Below are 21045 nucleotides of genomic sequence, written 5' to 3' on the forward strand. Positions count from 1 at the left end.
TCAGAATCAGCAAAGGTTTCCTAGACAAGTTTGTATTTGAATTCTGCTTTAAAGGATCAATAAAAATGCAGCAGCTGGAGAAGACTGACGACTAAAACGTGGTCAAAATGCTTTGCAGAATGGTTCTGTTGCCAAGGTTAGAACCCAGCCTAAGTAACAATAGCAAAAACATCAAACTATAATACCTACTGCATGCCAGGCACTGTGCTACTTTTTTTTTTAACACATATCTCATTTTATCCTCATGACTCCGGGATGTGGGTGCTATTATTATCCCCATTTTACAGATGAAGAAATTGAGCTAGACAAAGGTTAGGTGACCTGCTCAGGGAAACACAACTCATTAGTGTCTGAGTCCATATCAGAACTCCAGTATTCCTGACTCCAGGCCCAGCGCACCACTGCTGGATCCCAGAGGTGAAAAGTGAAAAACTGTCAGTTAGTTGTTACGTGCCCAGTTTGATAAGTAATAGCCTTTCCTGGTCTCCCTAGCTACTGGTGACTTCTTCTTTAAGATTGCATTGTATTTATTTTATATGCATCTTGTAAATAATGATACATGAACATATTGTCTCCTCTGTTAGAATGTAAGCACCTTGAGGACTGGAATTACCCCTAAAGTAGACACGATGCTTAGCATGTATCAGGCACTTAATAAATGGATGATTTGGGAAATTTTCTACTAGTTGTTTTAGCTCAGGGAGAGGGAGGGATACTAGCAAAGTGACAGAAATGAGGAAGCACAGAATGCTTCTCTTTTTTCTTTCTTTCTTTCTTTCTTTCTTTTCTTCTTTCTTTCTTTCTTTCTTTCTTTCTTTCTTTCTTTCTTTCTTTCTTTCTTTCTTTGTTTCTTTCTTTGTTTCTTTCTCTCTCTCTCTCTCTCTCTCTCTCTCTCTCTCTCTCTCTCTCTCTCTTTTTCTTCCTTCCTTCCTTTCTTCCTTCCTTTTCTCCTCCTCCTCCTTCTCCTGCTCCTTCCCTCTCTCCCCGGCTCCCTCTCTCCCCCTCCTCTAGTACAGTGCCTGACATATATTAGGCATTTAATAAACATTCACTGAATTGAATAGGTAGGAGCATGATGTATTAACATAGAGCTGAAAGGAAACCTAGAAGTCGACTAATCAATCCTCTCATTTTACAGATGAGAAACTGAGGCCCAGAGAGATTAAGTTAACTTGCCCAGTGAGACATCCTCTGAGTCAAAGACAGCACCCTTTCCACTGTATCACACTTCCGATCTGAAGTGCCACAGCTGGAAAGCATTTGGGAGAAATATCTATAGTAATACTAGATATCACATCTTTACAGTTGACAAACACATTGACTTCTATAATCCCATTCAGTCTTCATAATGGAATTCCCCTCTTCTCCACAGGCAAGGGAGAGATTATGAAGGAGGAAAGAGAGATTGAAAAAGGAAGTCAATTGATTTCCACTGTCTAATAACAGATAAGTGGCAGAACCAGGACTTGAACTCTCAGTATTGTTGCTCCTATACCAAGATGCCTTTCATAATGGTTCAGTCATTTGCTTTTGTTTCCCTCTTCTGTTAGCAGTTCAAACCAGTACAAATAAACAAGCTCAAACCAGTATAAACAAACCAGTGTAAACCAGTTTAGTTCAAACCCGTATAAGCCAGTTCAGTATAAATTAGTTCAAACCAATACGTATAAACCAGTTCAGTTCAACCCAGTATAAATCAATTCAGCATAAATTCAAACCAGTATAAACCAGTTTGAACCAGTATAAAACAGTGTATGTGTGTATATATATATATATATATATACATATACACATATATATATATGAATGGCTTATACTCTTATACTGGTTTGAACTAGATGGATTCCACTAGTTTCAACTGTTGAATAAATTTTTCATATTTACTTATCTGTGTATTTGTTATTTTCTTCCAGTAGAATATAAACTTTATGAAGGCAGGGACTGTTTTGTTTTTATTTTTGTATTCTCAGTGTCTAGCATTAGCTACATAGGTGGTTTTTAATAAAGGCTTGGTGACATGAAATGTATTGGAATGTTGAATTGGTGATGTTTTTTCTTTCTTTTTAAAAATGTATTTTAGTTTTCAACATTCACTTTTATAAGATTTTGAGTTCCAAATTTTCTCCCCTCCCTCCTCTCCCCCCTCCCCAAGACAGCATGCAATCTGATATAAGGTACACATGTACAATCATATTAAACATATTTTCACGTTAGTCACGTTTTGAAAGAATGGGAAAAACCGCAAGAAAGAAGAGAGGTAACATGTTTTGAGCAATGAAAAAGAGAAACTGAAGGGGCTGAAATCAGGTGACCTCACTCTTAGTGAAGGAGACTTAGTCATCTGCTGTCATTGGGATGTGAGAGCTTGGTTGGGGGTACAAGGTGAAAGGAAAAAGGCTTGGAAACAATTACTAAGGGGAATGAGGTAGGATCTTGTGATCTAACCCATGCAGAAATGCAACTGAACAAATTCAGCAGATGTTCATTAACTGGCTACCATGTGCCAAAACAATGTGTTAAGTAGTAGACAAACCAGGTCCCGACCTTAGTGGGAGATAATGGTGGAATCCTATCTCACAAACATGGACAGCATCTTTAGCTGGGAGGTACCACGCTGGGGCTAGCCCCTTGTCTGAAGGAGTGGGGCTGCACTGGGCCATTTCTGTCAAACTAGCAACATGAGCTATACCTGAGTCGTATGGTGACAGCCCTCCATAGCTTCATCAAGGCACTGAAGAGGCCTTTGCCATTCCCCTAGTGGTCAATTCTCTCTCCTTGAAGCCAAATTATCAATCATCTTACAAGACCTTTACCTTCCAGATGAAGAAACTTCTAGCCAGACAGTTTAAATGCCTTGCCTGAAGTCGTACAGGTAAACCAGGGGCAAGACTGGTATATTTGACCTCTACCTGGGAGTTTTAAGTCCACTGACTCCAAATCCTGCCTCTTTTTCACTGAACCACATTCTTTAAATTTACATGTACCCAGACAGTATTCCCCTCTTCTCTCATAGGATGTAAGCTCTCTGAGGGCAGGGACTGGTTCATTTGGGTTTTTGTATCCCCAAACTTAGCACAGTGCCTTACATTTATTACTCGCTTAACCAGCGTCTGTCGAACTGAATTTTTTGTTGGATGAAAACATCTTTGTTTTCTTAAAAGTGTGAAAAAATGGGTCTCAATTTTCTTCCTTGTTCATGAACTTTACTGTGAGTTTGGCCTCTCGATAAGGAAAAAGCTGGATAATGGCTCATTTTTCTCTGGTATTCCTTCTCGTTAGCCAGCAAGTCCAGCCCCTTTCCTTCTCTCCTGTTTCCAGATCTCACGCTTTGGAAGCTCATAAGCCCAGAGTAATTCATAGTGTGTTGCCTTCAGAGGCCTGGCTTTTAACCAGAGAATGAACAGGAGGGCCAGAAAACCATCAGAACATCTTGAGTGCTGTTAGACCTTGTTTAGAGCATAAATTGCTAGCTCTTTGGTGGTGTCTTTCATCTTCTCTGTACCCCTGCCTTCTCCTGGCAGGTCTCTTGGTTGTGTGTGGACGCAGCCAGGTGCTTAGGACAGCATAGGCAGGAAGCAAGGGTAATAAAGTGGTAACAGGCATCTGTTCTGGACTGAGAGGTGACCTATATAAAAAGGGTTACAGAATCAGCAACCTCACTGCCATACTCTACCAGCCCACTGTTGTACACAGATGGCATAGAAAAAGAGCACCCCATTAATTTTCTCTTTTTCTCCCAGGAAAAATAGGGATAACTGACTAAACACTCTCTTTCCCGTTGTGGACCTGGCAAATGGAAGCCTAGCTGACCATCTCAAACATTCTGTCACCTCTGCCCGATCAATTCCATCAGATAAAGATGAGTCAATAATGTCAGGGTTTACACTAGCTATCCCAATAATGATTTAGTAAAGGCACTTTCAGAACACACAAGGTTTTTATCTGCCTAAGGATATAAACAACTGTCTGAACACCAATATGGCCTAAGCTCTGTGTGCTACACAAACATCACACATCACTCCCCTACTTGATAAATTCTAATGATTTCCGACTGCCTCTACAAAAAAATTATAAATCCCTTCCCAGCCAGGCCTTACCTGATCTCTCCTGTCTCATTCCTGCTCTTCACATGCTAAAAGGAAGAATCAGGGGGGAGAGTATGGGTCAGCCGGTGCCTCCTCCGTTCTGGGGTGACAAAGGCTCTCATTTCCCACTACACTTCAAGTTTGCCTAGGTTGTGAGCCCCTAGTTCCACTATGACCGTATCCATCCATCTTCAAGCAGTTTGGGGAAAATAACAGGCCAGGAGTTTGGTAAACTTTGGGATTCCACAGGGTCCCCTGTTTCCTCTGCTCCTGTCAGGGGCACAGGACATCACAATTCAGACTTCTACAGCATTGTTTTCAAATTGTAAACTCTTGGAAAGCAAGGGGCCACTTCTTGGCCCTGTGGGGAAGAGGGAGGACAGGAGCTTTTGGATCGCCTGAGATTCCCCCAAGCCAGACTAGCGCCTGGGCTTCCAGTAGGCCACCACCAGTGGCTTGAGGGTGTGTGTCCCCACCATGTTTTCCCCTTCTGTCTTCTTCCCTCCTCAGTGTGTAAACATGCTGGCTCCATTGAAATTTCAAGATATGTACTCTTGGCAGGGGAATAGGAGTGCACAAGGCTCCAAAGTCTTAGATGAAATCAGGCGTAAAAACCCCAAGATACATACAAGTCCTATAAACAACTGGTCTTAATGAGATGAATGGAATGGCACCATTGGTACTATTAACACTCTAAGACATCTCCTCACTTGGAACCTTGATTCTCCAAAGATAAACTTACACGATTAATGGTCTTTGGAGAGCTGTACTGAACAGGGTGGAAGGGTAGATATCAACTTACATGGAAGTGTCTGTGGAGAAAAGTGACTCACCAGATTCCACCCCAAACCTGAACAAGGTTCTTTCCTTCTATCAGTGATCAGAAGTACTTTCTAATCTTACAAGTAGGTTTCCTGGCCAGTGTTCTTTTGAGAACATCCCCTGGGGGCCAAGATGTTTTGATGAGTGAGAAACAAATTAACCAGCTCTGGGCAGCCCCAGGCCAGACCATGCTCGCGTCATGTCATCTAGTCATCCACTTTGGCCATCTTGCCATCTGTCTGGCCACTACACACATTCTCCTTCCCACTTTCTGCTCTGGGCACAGTAATCAAATCAATGCATCAATACTATTGCTTCTGTAGAGGGCATGCTAACTGGCTATTCCGTGCATTGCCAACCTAAGGACTCCACACCACAACTTCCTTTCCTCCTGTTTGAGCATAAGCTCTGGAAGGGCTGGGACTGCCTTTTATGTGTGTATTTCCAACACTCAGTACAGGACATGCAGAAAATTGATGGTAAAGTAAGTTTATATTCTGGTTTGTCAGATTTATGTAAGCCTGGGCTGGAGGACTACTGGGGGGCAGGGGGAAGAGGAAAGAGAGTGTTTTTAGCTAGCTAATCAACTGGCCTTCTGGATCCATCCCCACCCCTGCTCTAGGATTCCTCTCAACGGCTTTATTGGCTAGCTACCTTTCCTTATCGTACTTAATACCCGTGTTCTGGAGGTACCTCTTAGGCTTGCAGACTTCCCACCTGGCCCCAATGGTTCAAGGCAAGTTAGGTCTCAAGTCAAGCAGAACGCTAGAACAGGATCACAGCTTTAGACCCAGAGGGAATGTCAGAGGTTTTAGTCCAACACTCCCATTTGACAGATGAGCAAAGTGAGGTCCAGAGAGGTTTAGGGAGTTGCCCCAAATCCCCACAAGCACCAGAGGCAAAATCTGAACTCGGTCTCTGCCTTTAAATCTGGCATTCTTTTCACTGGATCAGGCTCCCCTTCCTAGGTCCCTCTGCTTTGCAATCAGATCAGAAATTCACCAACTTCTCATTTAAGATAGAAAGATTTTTCTTTATTAATGACCCCAACCGTATTTTTAGATACAGGAGTTTTAAACTCAAATACTTAGGAGAAAAACAAGTTAATATTGTATTTCCTGCAACTCATTACCAGTAACGTATTGCAAAAGCGAAAACAGCTTGGAAAGAAAAGGGAGGGGAGTAGGGAGGGGAGGTGGTGGCGGTGAGGGGGGGATAAAGAAAAGGAATTAAATTGATCAAAGTGGAATTCTTTCTTTTTTTTTTTTAAATTCTTGGGAACTATGAAGTCCTTGCAAGCACAGCTCGATTCTGCAGATTATTTTCCAAACGTGTACAAAATAGAACCAAAAATGGGAGAATTCCTTTAGAATCTGGAGAGGTGCAATATTAAAAGCTACGATTATCCGGTAGCAAGTGCTCCAGCCTTCTGCTGTCAGCCTTCTACTCCGTCTGTTCCCATGAGTTTAACGGGATGAAAACGTCTTCCCCCTTGGAAAAGAGAAGAAACATGAGGGCCGGTCTCTTGCTGGCTGGTCATCCCACCTCACGATGTTTCTAAGGTGACCACCCAAGATAAGACAGGAAAAAGAGAGAAGAAAGGGAAGAGAAGAGCCAGGTTCTTGGGCAACCTTGGGTAAGGAATGTGAAAGGCATCTGCATGTGAGGTATATTTTCATTGCCACAGAAGCCCAGCCAGAGGGAATTTGGAGACGGTTTTTACCAGCCTTCTCACAGAGTACTTTTCTGAAGCTGCTGAGCACCTCAGTGGTTTCAAAGAATGACCATGAGAAGCCAGGAAAGACACATAAGGGCATTAAGACAGAATGGGAGGAAGACTGGGGACAGCTCCACACTGTAATCATACACATTTTGGACTACAACAATCTGTCTTTCTAGGATTTTTTCAGTCCTTAAACCAGTTGGGGTGTTCCCCTTTAGTCAGACTGGGCATATATGTCCATGAGTGAGACATGCCAGTCTTGTACCTTTTGCAATGTGGATAGCATCAGATCATAAAATGACAGATCTAGGGTTGAAAGGGACATCAGGGGGGTCATCTAGTTCAATGTTATTAAAGAAGGATGTCACGTCATCATTATTTCTGACTACTAGATTGTGAGGAAGCCAGCTCTATAAAAGAGCCCCAGATGGTGACCTAAGGGTCCCTAGGGTCTCTATGGGTCTTGTCCCCTGACCTCCAGTACTAAAAGGAAGTTTCCCTCTTCCCCATGATTGTGACAGAGACCAGGGTTGAAAGCACCCCTAACTTTTATGTGGAATTGAGAAGTAATTTTGTATGCCAGTCTGTAAAGCTTCTCTGCTAGAGCTGGAACCCCAGGAAGCCAGATCTTATGTGGGAAATGTAACTCTGTTGCCTTGCACAGTGCCTGCTATTTATTAGATGCTTAATACTTATTTTGATTAATTACTTTGAATTTAGGCCCCATTAAATCTCCTCCTTGACAAAAACCCCACCCCAAACAAGTCCTTCAAAAAGTTTTGAGTGCTAGATGCTAGACCAAAAGATCCAGAGCAGGTATGCATCATGCTCTTACCCAGGTGTTTCTATCAAAGAAAGACCACCTTATCTACTTTCACTTAATTTCCATAGCTATCCAGTCCCCCTGGGGCTACAGTGAAGACAAGATGTGGAAAAAGGCTAACTCTGCCTACAAGACTTCTTCAAGAATTATGTTTTCTTCCAACTCAGGAAAATGTCTGCACTTCATTAGGAGGAATCATTTTTAATGTGTATTCAGTCTCCATCTGGGAAATGGATCTGTCTGATTCCTGGTCAGGGCCAAAGAGTTTGGGAATTACCCATTTCCTCTGCTTCCTCCCTAATTATCTGCTGCCACTGTCTTTGTCATTTTCCTATTTGTTAGACTTTATTCAGAAAGTAAACAGAGGAAACAAGTATTACACTCACCCCGTTACTTTTTTAATAGCTTTTATTAAAAGTTTGGTGGGCAGGAAAGGGAAAACCACTGGCAATTATGGGGACTTCTGGCCCCAGAGAACACTTGATGGCTATGTGGTTATGTAAGGAAACCTTCTGGAATGGAAAATATTTCCATTAAGAGATGCTGACTGTTTACTGGCTGGCAAACAGGTGGTACCTAGTGAGATTTACGTTTGGTTCTTCCTCCAGGTGGACAAGCCGCTACCAGGGTAGAATCGTCCCAAAGGCAATCCTCATACTATCTACTTACGCTACTGGCCTTCCTGTCTGGGTTCTGACAGGCTGACCGACACAAGCTTCCCTTCTGCTGTACCTATCTCGTCTCATCTCCTGGCCTCAACTGAACTGACTGGCTCTCCACTGGGCCCTGAATGCAGCTCGAAGCTGGTGGCCTCACGACTGAGGTCACCCATGTGGTACCTGTTGAAATAGGAACTCCTGTGAAGAGCAAGCAGGAAGAGGGGAAATCGTGAACTTCAGGAAGGGACAAGAACTGAAACACATAATAGTAGGAGAATCTGCTTTGGCCGCAGGGCACAGCTTATCACCTTCCTATCCCAGGTACAGACAGGCTGTACTGCTCATGCAGGGATCTGTCCAGAAGCAGCAGACAGGACATCCTGACACTCTTGCTTCAGCACTCAGTCATCTCTTCAGGAGGACCCACTCAGATCTGAGTGACAAGTCTACTGGAGCAAGCTTAATTCAAAGAGCTGAAAAAGTCTCCCAGTATCAATTCACTGCTGTCATATAACTGGCATGGCCTTATTCCCCAGAGGTCAGAACTTAAAAGAATGCTTTGGGCAGAATTCCTAACACTTTTGTAAATGAAAACTCCTAGCACAAGCCTCTGGTACTGAGATATGGGGCAGGCACCCTCCTCACTCCAATAAAATGGCAGCAGTGGCAGATTCAGTTAGAGAGAACCCGTCTCACATCCAGAAGTCGGGGGGCAGAAGAAGAGGGACAGTACACCTCAGAATGGTCCTAGGCAGGTGTTCACCTGCCAAATGCAGACCAGGACAAAGAAGGGAAAGTAAGAGGGAACACAAAGACTCCAGTGCAGTAAAGCATAAGGCAGATTCAGTTGAGTTTCAACATCTCATCAAACATGACTTGGGAGCTGAAAACTGGTAAGTGTACTAGACCATTCTCTCCTTGAAGGCAAAGAGCATCTTTTTTATTTTGGATTTCCCTCCACTGTCTAGTACACGTGGCAGGTACTTAATATCTGCTAGGGGAATCTGCTTCTACGGGGCAAACACTGTAGACAGACAGAGGAGCTACCTTTTGGCCAGGCTCTCTGGGGGTCCCAGCTGGCTCTCTTGAGGTTATCTGATCTCTGTTCTGAGGGCTGTGACAGGGAGCTTACGCTTCTACTCTGCCTTATCCCTTCTTTGACAGCAGCAGAAGAGCCAAGCATCTTCAAGTGAAAAAGACTTCTTTGGAGAAGTAGCTTGGAATCTAGCATGGCTCTGCCTCGGTCCTAGTCTTGCCAATCAATAAGTCCATTCCCTTGAAAAGGCTTCAGTTCTCCAATGGCCTAAAGGACTACTCTTCAATTTAAGAATGTCTAGTTTATTAAAGAAGGTTCACACAAATTCTCTCTATTTATCCTTAACTGATGCTTGAGTTTGGCTACAAGCAAGCTAAGCCATCCCTATAAATGTTCTTAAATCCTTCGTTAGACTGTGCACCCAAGCCCTAAGAAAGACTGTCAATAGACACAATGTTCTTTTCTATAGAATAAAGGATAGAAACCCTGCTGATGTGGGCCTCCACTTACGTGATTGTTTTCATTTCCTTTTTTTCTGCATCTGGGCGTGCACGATTCAGCACCTTGAGGAAGTCAGACGTTTTTGCCCGCATTCGTGTGTGAATATAGGCCTGGAGACAAACAAATTATACGCTGAAGGGGAGGTTCAGCTTTGAAATTAAAATTATATAAAGTTATTTTGATTCTCATTAGGGAAGAGATTCTAAGGGAAATTCTGATGCTAGGAAGTAGTATTCCCACTGGAGTTGGGAACTGGAAATCCCATTGGTGATCTTTGTCTTTTTCAGATAGATAAGACCTAAAGTGTGGCAGATACACCTTGGGGGTTGGCATGGGTGTGGAGATCTGTAATAACCTTGAAGACATGGGATCTAGGCTGAAATCTCTAACATGGAGGTGTTCATAGGAGGTAGGATAGGATAATGCATAAGGGCAAGTGGGAAAACTTTGATAGAAATTTCCCACAGTTAAGAATTCAAGTCTGTGGCAGGGAAAGTTTTTCAGATCGTCAATGCTGGAGTCTGGAAGACATGAAAATTTCCTCTGGCTGCTCATTAAGTCCTGGTGGGTGCCTCTTACCTTAGAGCATTTGATGTGATAGTGCAGGTAATCTCGGAATGTGTGAATCAAGTTAATGGTATTGTCTCTGGCATTAGCATTGGTATGGCGGGGGAACAGCACTGGAGAAGGAACAAAAGAACAAAAGAAGTCACCAGTATGCTTTGTAGGATTCCAAGAAGTGTAGAAGGAACAGAAGGTTTCAGCTTGATCCATTTTTCCTTAAGCACAACCCACTCACTTAATCACATACAAGCTATGGGGGCTGCTTCCTAGGTAATCTCAGTTATTCCTTGTGGCAATGAATGGCTGCATTATGAAGTGAGGGTAAAGAGGAAACTCTGCATATACCAAAAGCAAAGGGGAGCCTAGTTCAGAATCCAACTCCACAAAGGGATGGGCTCTCCCCTCTGAACTGTCATTCTAATTCACAACTCTAGGAATGCATATTTCTTTTTGGAATTTGTCCCCTATTCATGCCAGGGTTACTGGTTCCTAAGGCATTAGACAATTCTCTGTGGGGCGGAGGTAGTATCAGACTGACTTTGTGGTAGATAATCTACATTAATCACTCAGGAAAAGAGCCAAACCACCTGTCTAGTCATCTTGTTACCGAAGTAAGGAGATGTTCGTGAGAGACACTTTGTATATCCTTTAAACCTCTGTCAGTACTTCCAAGCATCTATGCTGAAAAATGCTCTCTACCTCCAGAGAGAGAACTGATTAACTCTGAATACAGACTGAAGCATATCTTTTTAAACTTTATTTTTTCTGTGTTTTCTTTCGCAACATGGCTAATATGGAAATGTTTTGTGACTTCATATGTATAATTGATATTTAATTGCTTGCTTTCTCAAGAAGGCAGTGTGGCAGGAGGGAGAAAGAATGTGGAACTCAGCATTTTAAAAAACCATTAAAAATTGTCTTACATTTAACTGGGAAATGTATAAAAAAAAATTTAAAAATATTTTTAAAATCCTATTAGCAAAACCCCTGGAAGCCCTAACTAGAAAGGAGGCAAGACACACAAATGGTTTGGAGATCCTTTTACTCCTATGGTACAGGTGTTAATTCCAATGTAAGGCACAGACAGCTTGATCTCTTGTTCCTATTTATCTAATGGATCCTGTGTTCCAGTTATTGGGGAGGGGGCCCTACTTTTTAGGTCCAGGCAATTACTGAAGTACTTGTAGTTGTTTATGGTAGGTTTTGTCTTTCACTTTAATTGGACACCCCCCACCTACAGATCCCACTCTGCCAGTAATGAGGTCGGAGAATTCTTCATATGCACTGGGAAAACAAAAAATTCATGTGACTCACTTTATTGTACTATTTGCTTTACTGTGCTGGTCTAGAACTGAACCTGCAACATCTCCAAGGTATGAGGTTAACCACTAGTCGTCTGCTTTTTAAAGGAGAACACCAAGTTAAAAACCAAGTACTTAACATTCAAAGGCTTTTGGCCTTGAGGACCTGGGTCAACACAAAACAGGGAGTAAATGCCAATACTATATCCCAATATGAACAAGCTCTTTCAGTGCTCAGTATTCTGAGTTCACTACTAAGACAAGTGCATGAAGGTCCCAATTCTGTCCAACTCACCAAAGGTGATGTAGCCAATATTGTCTCCTACAGCTGCATCTGTGTCTTTCAGCTCTAAAGGAGGTTCCCTGTGGCTGAAGAGGACCTGTGGAGCTGTGTGGCTGGCCCTGCGTCCTTCTTTGAACTCCTTCAAAGAAAAGAAAAGGTAAAGAAGATAGCTTAGCATCAAATGGGAGGCAAATACACGCTTGAAGGAAACCTGGAACTGTTGGGTTAGGTGAGGCAGGGAAAGGAAGTAAAATTATGGGTTTATCTGTCCTTTCGGAGGATGTCATTGAAAAACTTCTTATGTCTGCTTGTAGCAAAACTTAAATATGTACTGCAGGCAAACCTCATCTTATTGTGCTTTGCAGATAATGCTTTTTTTAAAAAACAAACTAAAGACTTTTGGCAAGCCTTCGTCAAACAAGTCTAAGGGTGCCATTTTTCTAAAAGCATGTGCTCACATCATGTCTCTGAGTCACATTCTGGTAATTCTCATAATGTTTCAAACTTTCCCCATTGTTATTATGTCTGTTACACTGATCTGTGATTTTAGATGTTACTATTGTAATTATTTTGTAATGAACCATGGCGTAATTATTTTGTGATGAACCATGCCCACATAAGACAGCAAACTTAACTGATAAATGTTATGTTCTCACTGCTCCCACTACCTGGCTGTTCCTCCAACTCTCTCCCTCGACTATGGCCTTCCTATTCCCTAAGACACAACAATATTGAAGAATATTACATAAACTTAACTGATAAAGCAGTGGCAGGGTTCCAGCATCACATGCTACACAAATCTTTTGTTAAAGGAAGAGTCAATCGATTCAGTAAACTTCACTGTTGTCTTATTGTAAGAAACTGCCACAACTACTCCAACCTTCAGCAACCACCACCCTAATCAGTTGGCAGCCATCAACATCGAAGCAAGATCCCCCCCCTCACTAGCAAAAAGATTATGACTTGCTGAAGGCTCAGAAGATGGTTAGCATTTTTTTTTTAGCAATAAAGTATTTTTTAATTAAGGTCTGCACATTGGTTTTTTTTAGACATAATATGATTGCACTCTTAACAGGCTACAGTATACAGCAAACACAACTTGCATATGCACTGGGAAAACAAAAAATTCATGTGACTCACTTTATTGTACTATTTGCTTTACTGTGTTGGTCTAGAATGGAACCTGCAACATCTCCAAGGTATGAGGTTAACCACTGCTTTTTAAAGGAGAAGACCAAGTTAAAAACCAAGTGCTTAACATTTAAAGGCTTTTGGCCTTGAGGACCTGGGTCAATACAAACAGGGAGTAAATGCCAATACTATATCCCAGCAGATTGCCAATAAATTAAAAACAACTGTAATTATCTGCTACTTTTACTTGAAGCAAAAGAAAGGTCTGATTATATTACCCCTCCCGATGCCTCCCCAGTATTTCCAGGACAGAAGTTCTGAGTAAGAGTTCTGGGATCTATGAACTTCTTTTTTTTTTTTAATTGCGTACTATATTTCAACATATTTCCTGTAATTCTATGTATTTCAAACATTTAAAAATGTGATTCTGGGAGAGGGTCCACAGCTTCAGAGAACTGCCATGGGGGTCTAGACACACAAAAATGTTAAGAACTCCTGCTCTAGGATCAAACATAAATAAACTCCTCAGATAAACTCTTCACAGGTAGATCCCTTCTTGCCCTGCCAGGCTTTTTACACTTCTCTCCACGACTCCCATTCTGCATTTTCACTCTGTTGGTCTCCCAGGCTTGAGTGGCTTATGAAATAACTGATGCCTTAGGGAGATGGGGGAAGGCACTTGGTGCCTCCACTTTCTCTCCTCTTCCTTGCCTCTAAACCTTGCAATCTGGTTTATGATGCCACCATTCAATCTAAACTGCCCTCTCCAAGGTTACCAATGATCTCTTTTAAATTTAAAAAAAAAAAAAGATTTTAGATATTGTTTTTATATCACTTTTATACAGACTTTCTCTGTATATCTACTACCTCTTTCCCAGATAATCACATCTTATAACAAAGAATTAAAGGGAAAAAAAACCTTGCAAAAACCAATCAGCATATTGAAAAAAAATCTTACATTACTCTGTACCGTCCAATGATCTAACTGCCAAATCTAATGGCCTTTTTCAATTCTGATCCTTCTTCAGCTCTCTTTCTCTGCAGCCTCTGACATTATTTATTCATCACCATCTCCTTCTGGAGACTTTCTTCTCTTTCTTGACACTGCTGTCCTCTAACTATCCATCTAATCCCTCCTTTCCCCAGGGTCTGCTCTTGGTCCTTCATTCACGTTAGGACTGCTAAATGTGGCTGTCTCCAAGATCCTGTCCTGGGCCCCCTTTTATTTTCATTCTAAACTACTGCTTAGTGACCTCAACAACTTCTAGGAATTAAGTTTTATTCTTGTATCACCAACTGCCTTCTGGATGTCCCTCCATTTAAAATTACTGTAGACATTATAAAATATTTGGGAGTCTATCTGCCAAAACAAAACCAGGAACTATATGAACACAATTACAAAACACTTTTCATGCAAATAAAGTCAGAGCTAAATAACTGGAAAAATATCAGTTGCTCATGGGTAGGCTGAGCTAATATAATTCTACCTAAATTAATTTACTTGTTCAGTGTCATATCAATCAAACTACCAAAATATTATTTTACAGAGCTAGAAAAAATAGTAATAAAATTTATCTGGAAGAGCAAAAAGTCCAGAATATCAAGGGAACTAATGAAAAATGCTAGAGAAGGTGGCCTAGCTGTACCAGATCTTAAATTGCATTATAAAGCAACAATCATCAAAACTACTTGGTACTGGCTAAGAAATGGAGTGGTGGGTCAGTGGAACACGTTAGGTATGCAAGATACAATGGTCAATGACTATGTTGATCTACTATTTGATCAATCCAAAGACTTCTCAGCTTCTGGGATAAGAAATCACTATTTAACAAAAACTGCTGGGAAAACTGGAAAAATGTATGGCAGAAACTGGGCACAGACCAACATCTTATACCCTACACCAAGATAAAGTCAATATGGGTACAGGATTTAGATATAAGGACATACTATAAGCAAACTGGAAGAGCAAGGAATAGTTTACCTTTCAGATCTATGGAGAAGGGAAGAACTTATGACCAAACAAGAGATAGAGAACACTGTGAAATGCAAAACGGATAATTTTGATTACATTAAATTGAAAAGTTTTCGCACAAAGACAATGCATCCAAGATTAGGAGAGAAGCAGAAAACTGGGAAAAATTTTTTTACAACCAGTGTCTCTGATAAAAGCTTCATTTCTAAAATACATAGAGAAATGAGTGAAATTTATAAACACAAGTCATTCCCCAATTGGTAGTCAAAGAACATGAACAGGCAGTTTTCAGAGGAAGAAACTAAAGGTATCTATAGTCATATGAAAAAATGTTCTAAATCACTACTGATTAAAGAAGTGCAAATCAAAATGACTCTAAGGTACCACATCACACCTATCAGATTGGCTAACATGACAAAACAGGACAATGATAAATGTTGGAGAAGATGTGGGAAAACTGGAACACTGAACGCATTGTTGGTGGATCCAACCATTTTGGAGAGCAATTTGGAACTATGCCCAAAGGACTGTAAAATTGTGCATACCCTTTGACCCAGCAATACCACTTTCAGGGCTGTAACCCAAAGAGATCATAAAAATAGGAAAAGGACCCACATGTACAAAAATATTCATAGCAGCTCTTTTTGTGGTGGCAAAGAACTGGAAACTGAGGGGATGCCCATCAACTGGGGAATGGCTGAGCAAGTTGTAGAATATGAATGTAATGGAATACTGTTATGGAATAAGAAATGAGGAGCAGGCAGACTGCAAAAAAACCTGGAAAGACTTACATGAACTGGCGCAGAGTAAAATCAGCAGAACCAGGAAAGCACTGTACACAGTAAAGCCACACTGTACAATGCCTGACTTTGATGGATTTGGCTCCTCACAGCAAATGCAAATATCTGAGACAACTCCACAAGATTCATGATGGAAAACGCTCTCCACACCCAGACAAAGAACTGTGGAGTCTGACTGCAGAGGGAAGCAGCCTATTTGCTCTCCTTTTTCTTTGTTGTTTTGTTTTACTGCTTTATTCTTGTGATTCCTCCCATTAGTTCTAACTGTTCTTTACATCATGACTAATGTGAAAATATGCTTAATATGAGTGTATAAGTAGAGCCTATATCAGATTGCATGCAATCTTTCGGGGGGGGGTGGAGAGAAAAGAGTGAAAGGGGAAGAAAATTTAAAACTCAAAATATTATGGAAGTGACTGTTGAAAACTAAAAATAAATTAATTATCAAGGAAAAAAAAAGGAACTGGATGTCCCCATTTCAAACTCAACATGGCTCACTATTATCTCTAGGATCCTATACTAACTCCTTTTTTTGCAATCAAAGCTCTTCATCACCTGGCCCTTTCCTACTTTTCCACAATCTATTTTACAGTCTCTTCTGCTCACTCTACATCATAACAATACTGGCCTACGTGGAATTCCTCAATCAGGATGTTTCACCTCCTATTCCATAATCCTGGCACTGGTTGCCTCTCTTCTTGGAACACCTGAATGTCTTACTTCTAAACTTCAGGTTACCTGATTTCCTTGAAAACCCAGATCAAATCCTATCTACTTCAGGTTGTGCCTTCCATCTCCACCATATATCTTTTGCATACACCTCAATGTTTACATGCTATTTTCCCTTAGAATATAAGATACTTAAGGGCAGTTTGGTTGTGACTAGTGCTTAGCACAGTGGCTTGTCACGTAGTAAGCACTTACTAAATGCTTGTGGACTTGATTTGGGCACGTTCGGTTTCCTTTTACATGTATTCTCTCCTCAAAAGGAAAAAACTTCAGAAGAAACAGGCTCACATTTTCTTACTCAGCTGATTGTTGGAAAGGTCAGAGAGAGAGAGAGAGAGAGGGAGGGAGTTAAGTTGACTCAGAATGGAAATTCCTGTGGCTTGGGAGTAAGTTTTTACAGATGCTCTTGAACAGCTAAGTAAGGTTTTTTGGAACTTACTTACTCTAGAAAACACCTTTTTATTTCTTTTTAAAAAATTTTTTTGATTTATCAACAATTACTTTCATAATCTTTGAATTTTAAATTTTTTCTCCCCCTCCCTCCCCAAGATGGCATGCAATCTGATATAGGCTATACATTCTATTAAACATGTTTTCCACATTAGTCATGTTGACAGGAAGAATAGGAACCACAAGAGGAAACAAAACAAAACAGAAGAAAAAAAAAGACCAAATAGTATGTTCCAATCTGCATTCAAACTCCATAGTTCTTTCTCTGGATGTGGACAGCATTTTCCATCATGAGACCTTTGGAGATGTCTTAGGTCCTTGCACTGCTGAGAAGGGCTGTCTATCAAAGTTAGTCACTGCACAATGTGGCTGTTACTGTGTACAATGTTCTCTTGGTTCTGCTCACTTCACTCAGCATCAGTACATACAAATCTTTCTAGGTGAAAACACCTTTTCCTTCTGCCACAGGTTTAAACAACTTCTTAACTTTTATCTACTAATAGCAGGTCCGCTGGCTAAGGATTCAGGTTGTGGGTAAATTTCTTTTTGAGTGAGGAAAAAAACTGGGGCAGCTAGTTAAAAAGTTAAGTGTCAGAGAACGTATGCATAGTAGACAAATGGCTGGATAAGAAGTGAGAAAGACCTGGGTTTGAATCCTGCTTCATATACTTAACATCCAAGCCAATTACCACACCTATAAAATGGGGATAACTCATTTACTTTACAGGGTTATTCTGAAGACCAAATAAGATAAAATGTATGTAAAGGACTTCAAAAACCTTAAAGTGCTATATAAACCTGAGTTATTATTAATAGGATTTAGGTTTCTGGACCAGGACTTAAGGCAAAGAAATGACCAATCAAGAATTTGTTCAGTGCTTATTATGTAGGGGCCACGCACTGCATCACTACCCTACTGTGTTTAAGAAACTTTATAGGTATAAAAATATGGACTGAAAACTTAAAAGTATTATCTCAAACTTCATACAAATATTAACTTCAACTAAGACTGGAACTGCTAAGAAGAAACAGAGATACTTTTTTTTAAACCACTGTAACTCCAGCCTCGTGTTGAAGAATCTAATACACACACACACGAATATGAAAAGCAACAAAGCCTGCCCTCAAGAAGTTTAAATTCTAATAAGTAACATAATGTGTATATAAACTGGTTTGCAGAACATAAAAACAAATTAGAAAGAAGGAAGCCTTACAGGGGAAGGCATTAACAGCTAGGGGAATGGGAAAAAACCTCTAGCTAGAGCACCACTTTATCTGAGTTATCCTTGTCTGGAGATTGAAAGCAATAATGAAGATTTATTTTCTTGGAGGCTTTTAGGTCTGATCAAGAAGCCTTAAAGGAGGGGTTCTTAACCTAGGGTACACCACCTTCTTTTAAAATATTTTATTAATTACTTCAGTACAACTAGTTTCCTTTGTAATCCTATGTATTTTATGCGTTTAAAAATACTCTACCACCAGGGGCAGCTAGGTGGCGCAGTGGATAGAGGACCTGCCCTGAAGTCAGGAGGACACCTGAGTTCAAATCCAGCCTCAAACCAAACACTTGACACTTATTAGCTGTGTGACCCTGGGCAAGTCACTTAACCCCAATTGCCTTTTAAAAAAAAAGAAGAAGAAATACTTTATATTAATCTAAATCAATAGTGACATAGAGCATTTTTTCACGTGACTATAGACAGCTTTAATTTCTTCATCTTAAAACCGCCAGTCATATCCTTTGACCATTTATCAATTGGGAAATCACTTGCATTTCTTATAAATTTGACTTAGTTCTCTATATGTTTTAGAAATGAGCCCTTATCAGAGACACTGGTCATAAAAAGAAGAAAAAGGGTCCATAAGCTTCAGACTGCCAAAAGGCTCCTTGTAACAACAACAAACCCATTAAGAAACCCTGCTTTAAACTTAAAATGGAGAGGGACGTAAAAATTGCCATAAACCTCAAATACAAACAGGAAAAGCCAGAACATAGGAAGAGGACTATTAGTGGAGATATCTATTACTTCCCAGGAGACAACGTCCAAGAAGACAGGAAATTCTAATAACCTTTATTTCCAAAGTGACTATCTACAAATGCAGACTAAGAGAATTAAATGAACTAGAAATCAACACAAAAAATAGATTCAACAACACTGGTACTGCTGATTTGTCTGGATGTGACTGGTTACTACAACATGACAACAAAAGCACATACACTTCATACACAAGAAGGTGAAACAAGAAACTGGATTAGCAGCATACTTCAAGAGATGCACTCCTGTGAGTACAACCACAAACAAAGGGAAGATACACCGTGGCGAACTGTGGGTAAGGACAGCTAACAGGAGGAATACGTGCTGTTCTGATGGGAATTCAGGCACTGAAAACCCAAAGAGAACAAGAAAATAGATGCTGAGTCCTGGAAAGAGACCACAAACTAAGGAGGCAGGACGAGCAGTGACCTATTGAGACTTTCTGCAACGAGCAAGCTGTGAATACAATCTTGACGCTTGTGTGCAGTTCATTCTCTTAAAAAGGTCTACTTTTTTATCCTGAACTTAAACACTAAAAGGCCAAAAGTACTATATACATAGAACACAAGAGGATTGCTTTTTTGGGGAAAAAAAGTATATAATGCCACATGTTGCTTTCACAATTGCCCTGCCTGTCAGTGCTGTCTTCTGGGCTTCCACCTGTGCACTTAAAAAAAAAAGTTTCGACGGTCTTCTTTTTGGCATTTGTGTTGACTCTCCTTCTCCCCTCTGCTAAAAATCAGGAAAAGCGGACCCTCATCATCAAGTAACTCAAATACACACAGTGCCCAAGTTAAAAAAAAACGCACGCTGTTCTCTACTTTGAGTTCAGGGCCTCTGTCAGGAGGCAGGTAACTGTTTTATCTTACGTCCACTGGAGACCTGACTGGCCATTCTTATAGCGACAGTGCTTCAAGCTGTTGTCCTCATACACATTATTCTTCTGGTTTACCTCACTTCAGTAACAAAACGAAGTGCTATTCCGTACCTAATTCTAGTCAATAAGGAAGAACTGTTAATAGAAGGAATAACAGATATTTGAGCATAAGGCGGCACTGATTTCAGTTTGTGGTTGGCAGGGTAGGGAAACAACTGCATGACATGCACCCAAGATCGGCATGCGTGGGTTCAAAGGTGCTCCACTGGAGGGAACACTGAAACTGCCGAGATCATGGATGCCTTTGATTATATTAGGGGTTACAAGAAGAGCCAAGAAAGAACAGGACTGATTGCTCAGAGCGGGCAGGACAGAGAGAAAAGATTAGATAGAGAGAAAGAAGAACAACCCAACTTATTTTACTGCAAGCTCGAAATGATGTCAACTGTTACAGAGCAGGCAAAAAAAGTGAGTGTTCAGTTTGAGGTCTGCTCCGGTCAGACACTGACATGCTGAGGTATGAAAAAGGGTGCCTAGAATAAAGACACTCAAAACGAGGGTAAGAGAAATGAGGCTATTTCGCTTAAAGAAAAGTAGAGGAGTAGAAATAGGGGTAAGTATAGTTGGCAGCAGCTGTGCTATTGTGGAATGAATCTAAAATCTGGGAGTCAAGAGTCCAGGCTATACCATTTCTGAGCTGGGTTAATAAGACAGCTAGGTGGCACAGCGGATAGTGTTAGTTAGGTCTGGAGTCAGGAAGACCTGAGTTCAAAACTGTCCCCAGACACTTACTAGCTATATGACCCTGTTTACCTCAGTTTCCTCATCTGTAAAATGACTCAGAGAAGGAAATGGCAAATCACTCTAGTACCTTTGTTAGTATCTTGTGACCCTCAAAAGGGGTCATGAAGAGTTGGACACTCCTAAAAATGACTAAACTGCTGCTTCTTAAACAGTTTAAGAAGGGCTGAAGGGGTCGAGAGTAGAAAAAGTTTAAGAAGCCCTGGACTAAACAACAACAGCTGGGTTAACACGAGCAAGTTACTTAACCACTAGGACCCTCAGTTTCCTCATTTGTAAGAAGAGATAATTACATGTAAACTTATTATAAGGAATTCTGTAGGTTAAAATCTAGATAAATGTGAGCTTTTCAGTGATCCACCAACTTCAGTTTCCCTGGCAGCAGGATTCTAGGCATGTACCAGTATGTCTGGCTGATTCTATGATTCTATAAATAAAAATCTATTTGGACA

General features: G+C 40.8%; 1 protein-coding gene across 1 annotated transcript in view; it reads right to left on the bottom strand.

Moving 5' to 3' along the window:
• Positions 1-5919: 5919 nt before the first annotated feature.
• Positions 5920-21045, bottom strand: part of ARPC2 (actin related protein 2/3 complex subunit 2) — a 40944-nt gene continuing 25818 nt past the window's right edge. The window contains exons 7-10 of the mRNA XM_021002765.2: positions 11810-11936; positions 10229-10329; positions 9659-9759; positions 5920-6398 (exon numbers count right to left, since the gene is read on the bottom strand). Of these exons, the coding sequence (XP_020858424.1) occupies positions 6374-6398; positions 9659-9759; positions 10229-10329; positions 11810-11936 (354 nt within the window). The 3' untranslated portion in view covers positions 5920-6373. The remainder of the gene's footprint in view (positions 6399-9658; positions 9760-10228; positions 10330-11809; positions 11937-21045) is intronic.

The sequence above is a fragment of the Phascolarctos cinereus genome, unplaced genomic scaffold (genome assembly GCF_003287225.1).
Source record: "Phascolarctos cinereus isolate Bilbo 61053 unplaced genomic scaffold, phaCin_HiC Scaffold_7;HRSCAF=346, whole genome shotgun sequence".
NCBI lineage: Eukaryota > Metazoa > Chordata > Mammalia > Diprotodontia > Phascolarctidae > Phascolarctos > Phascolarctos cinereus.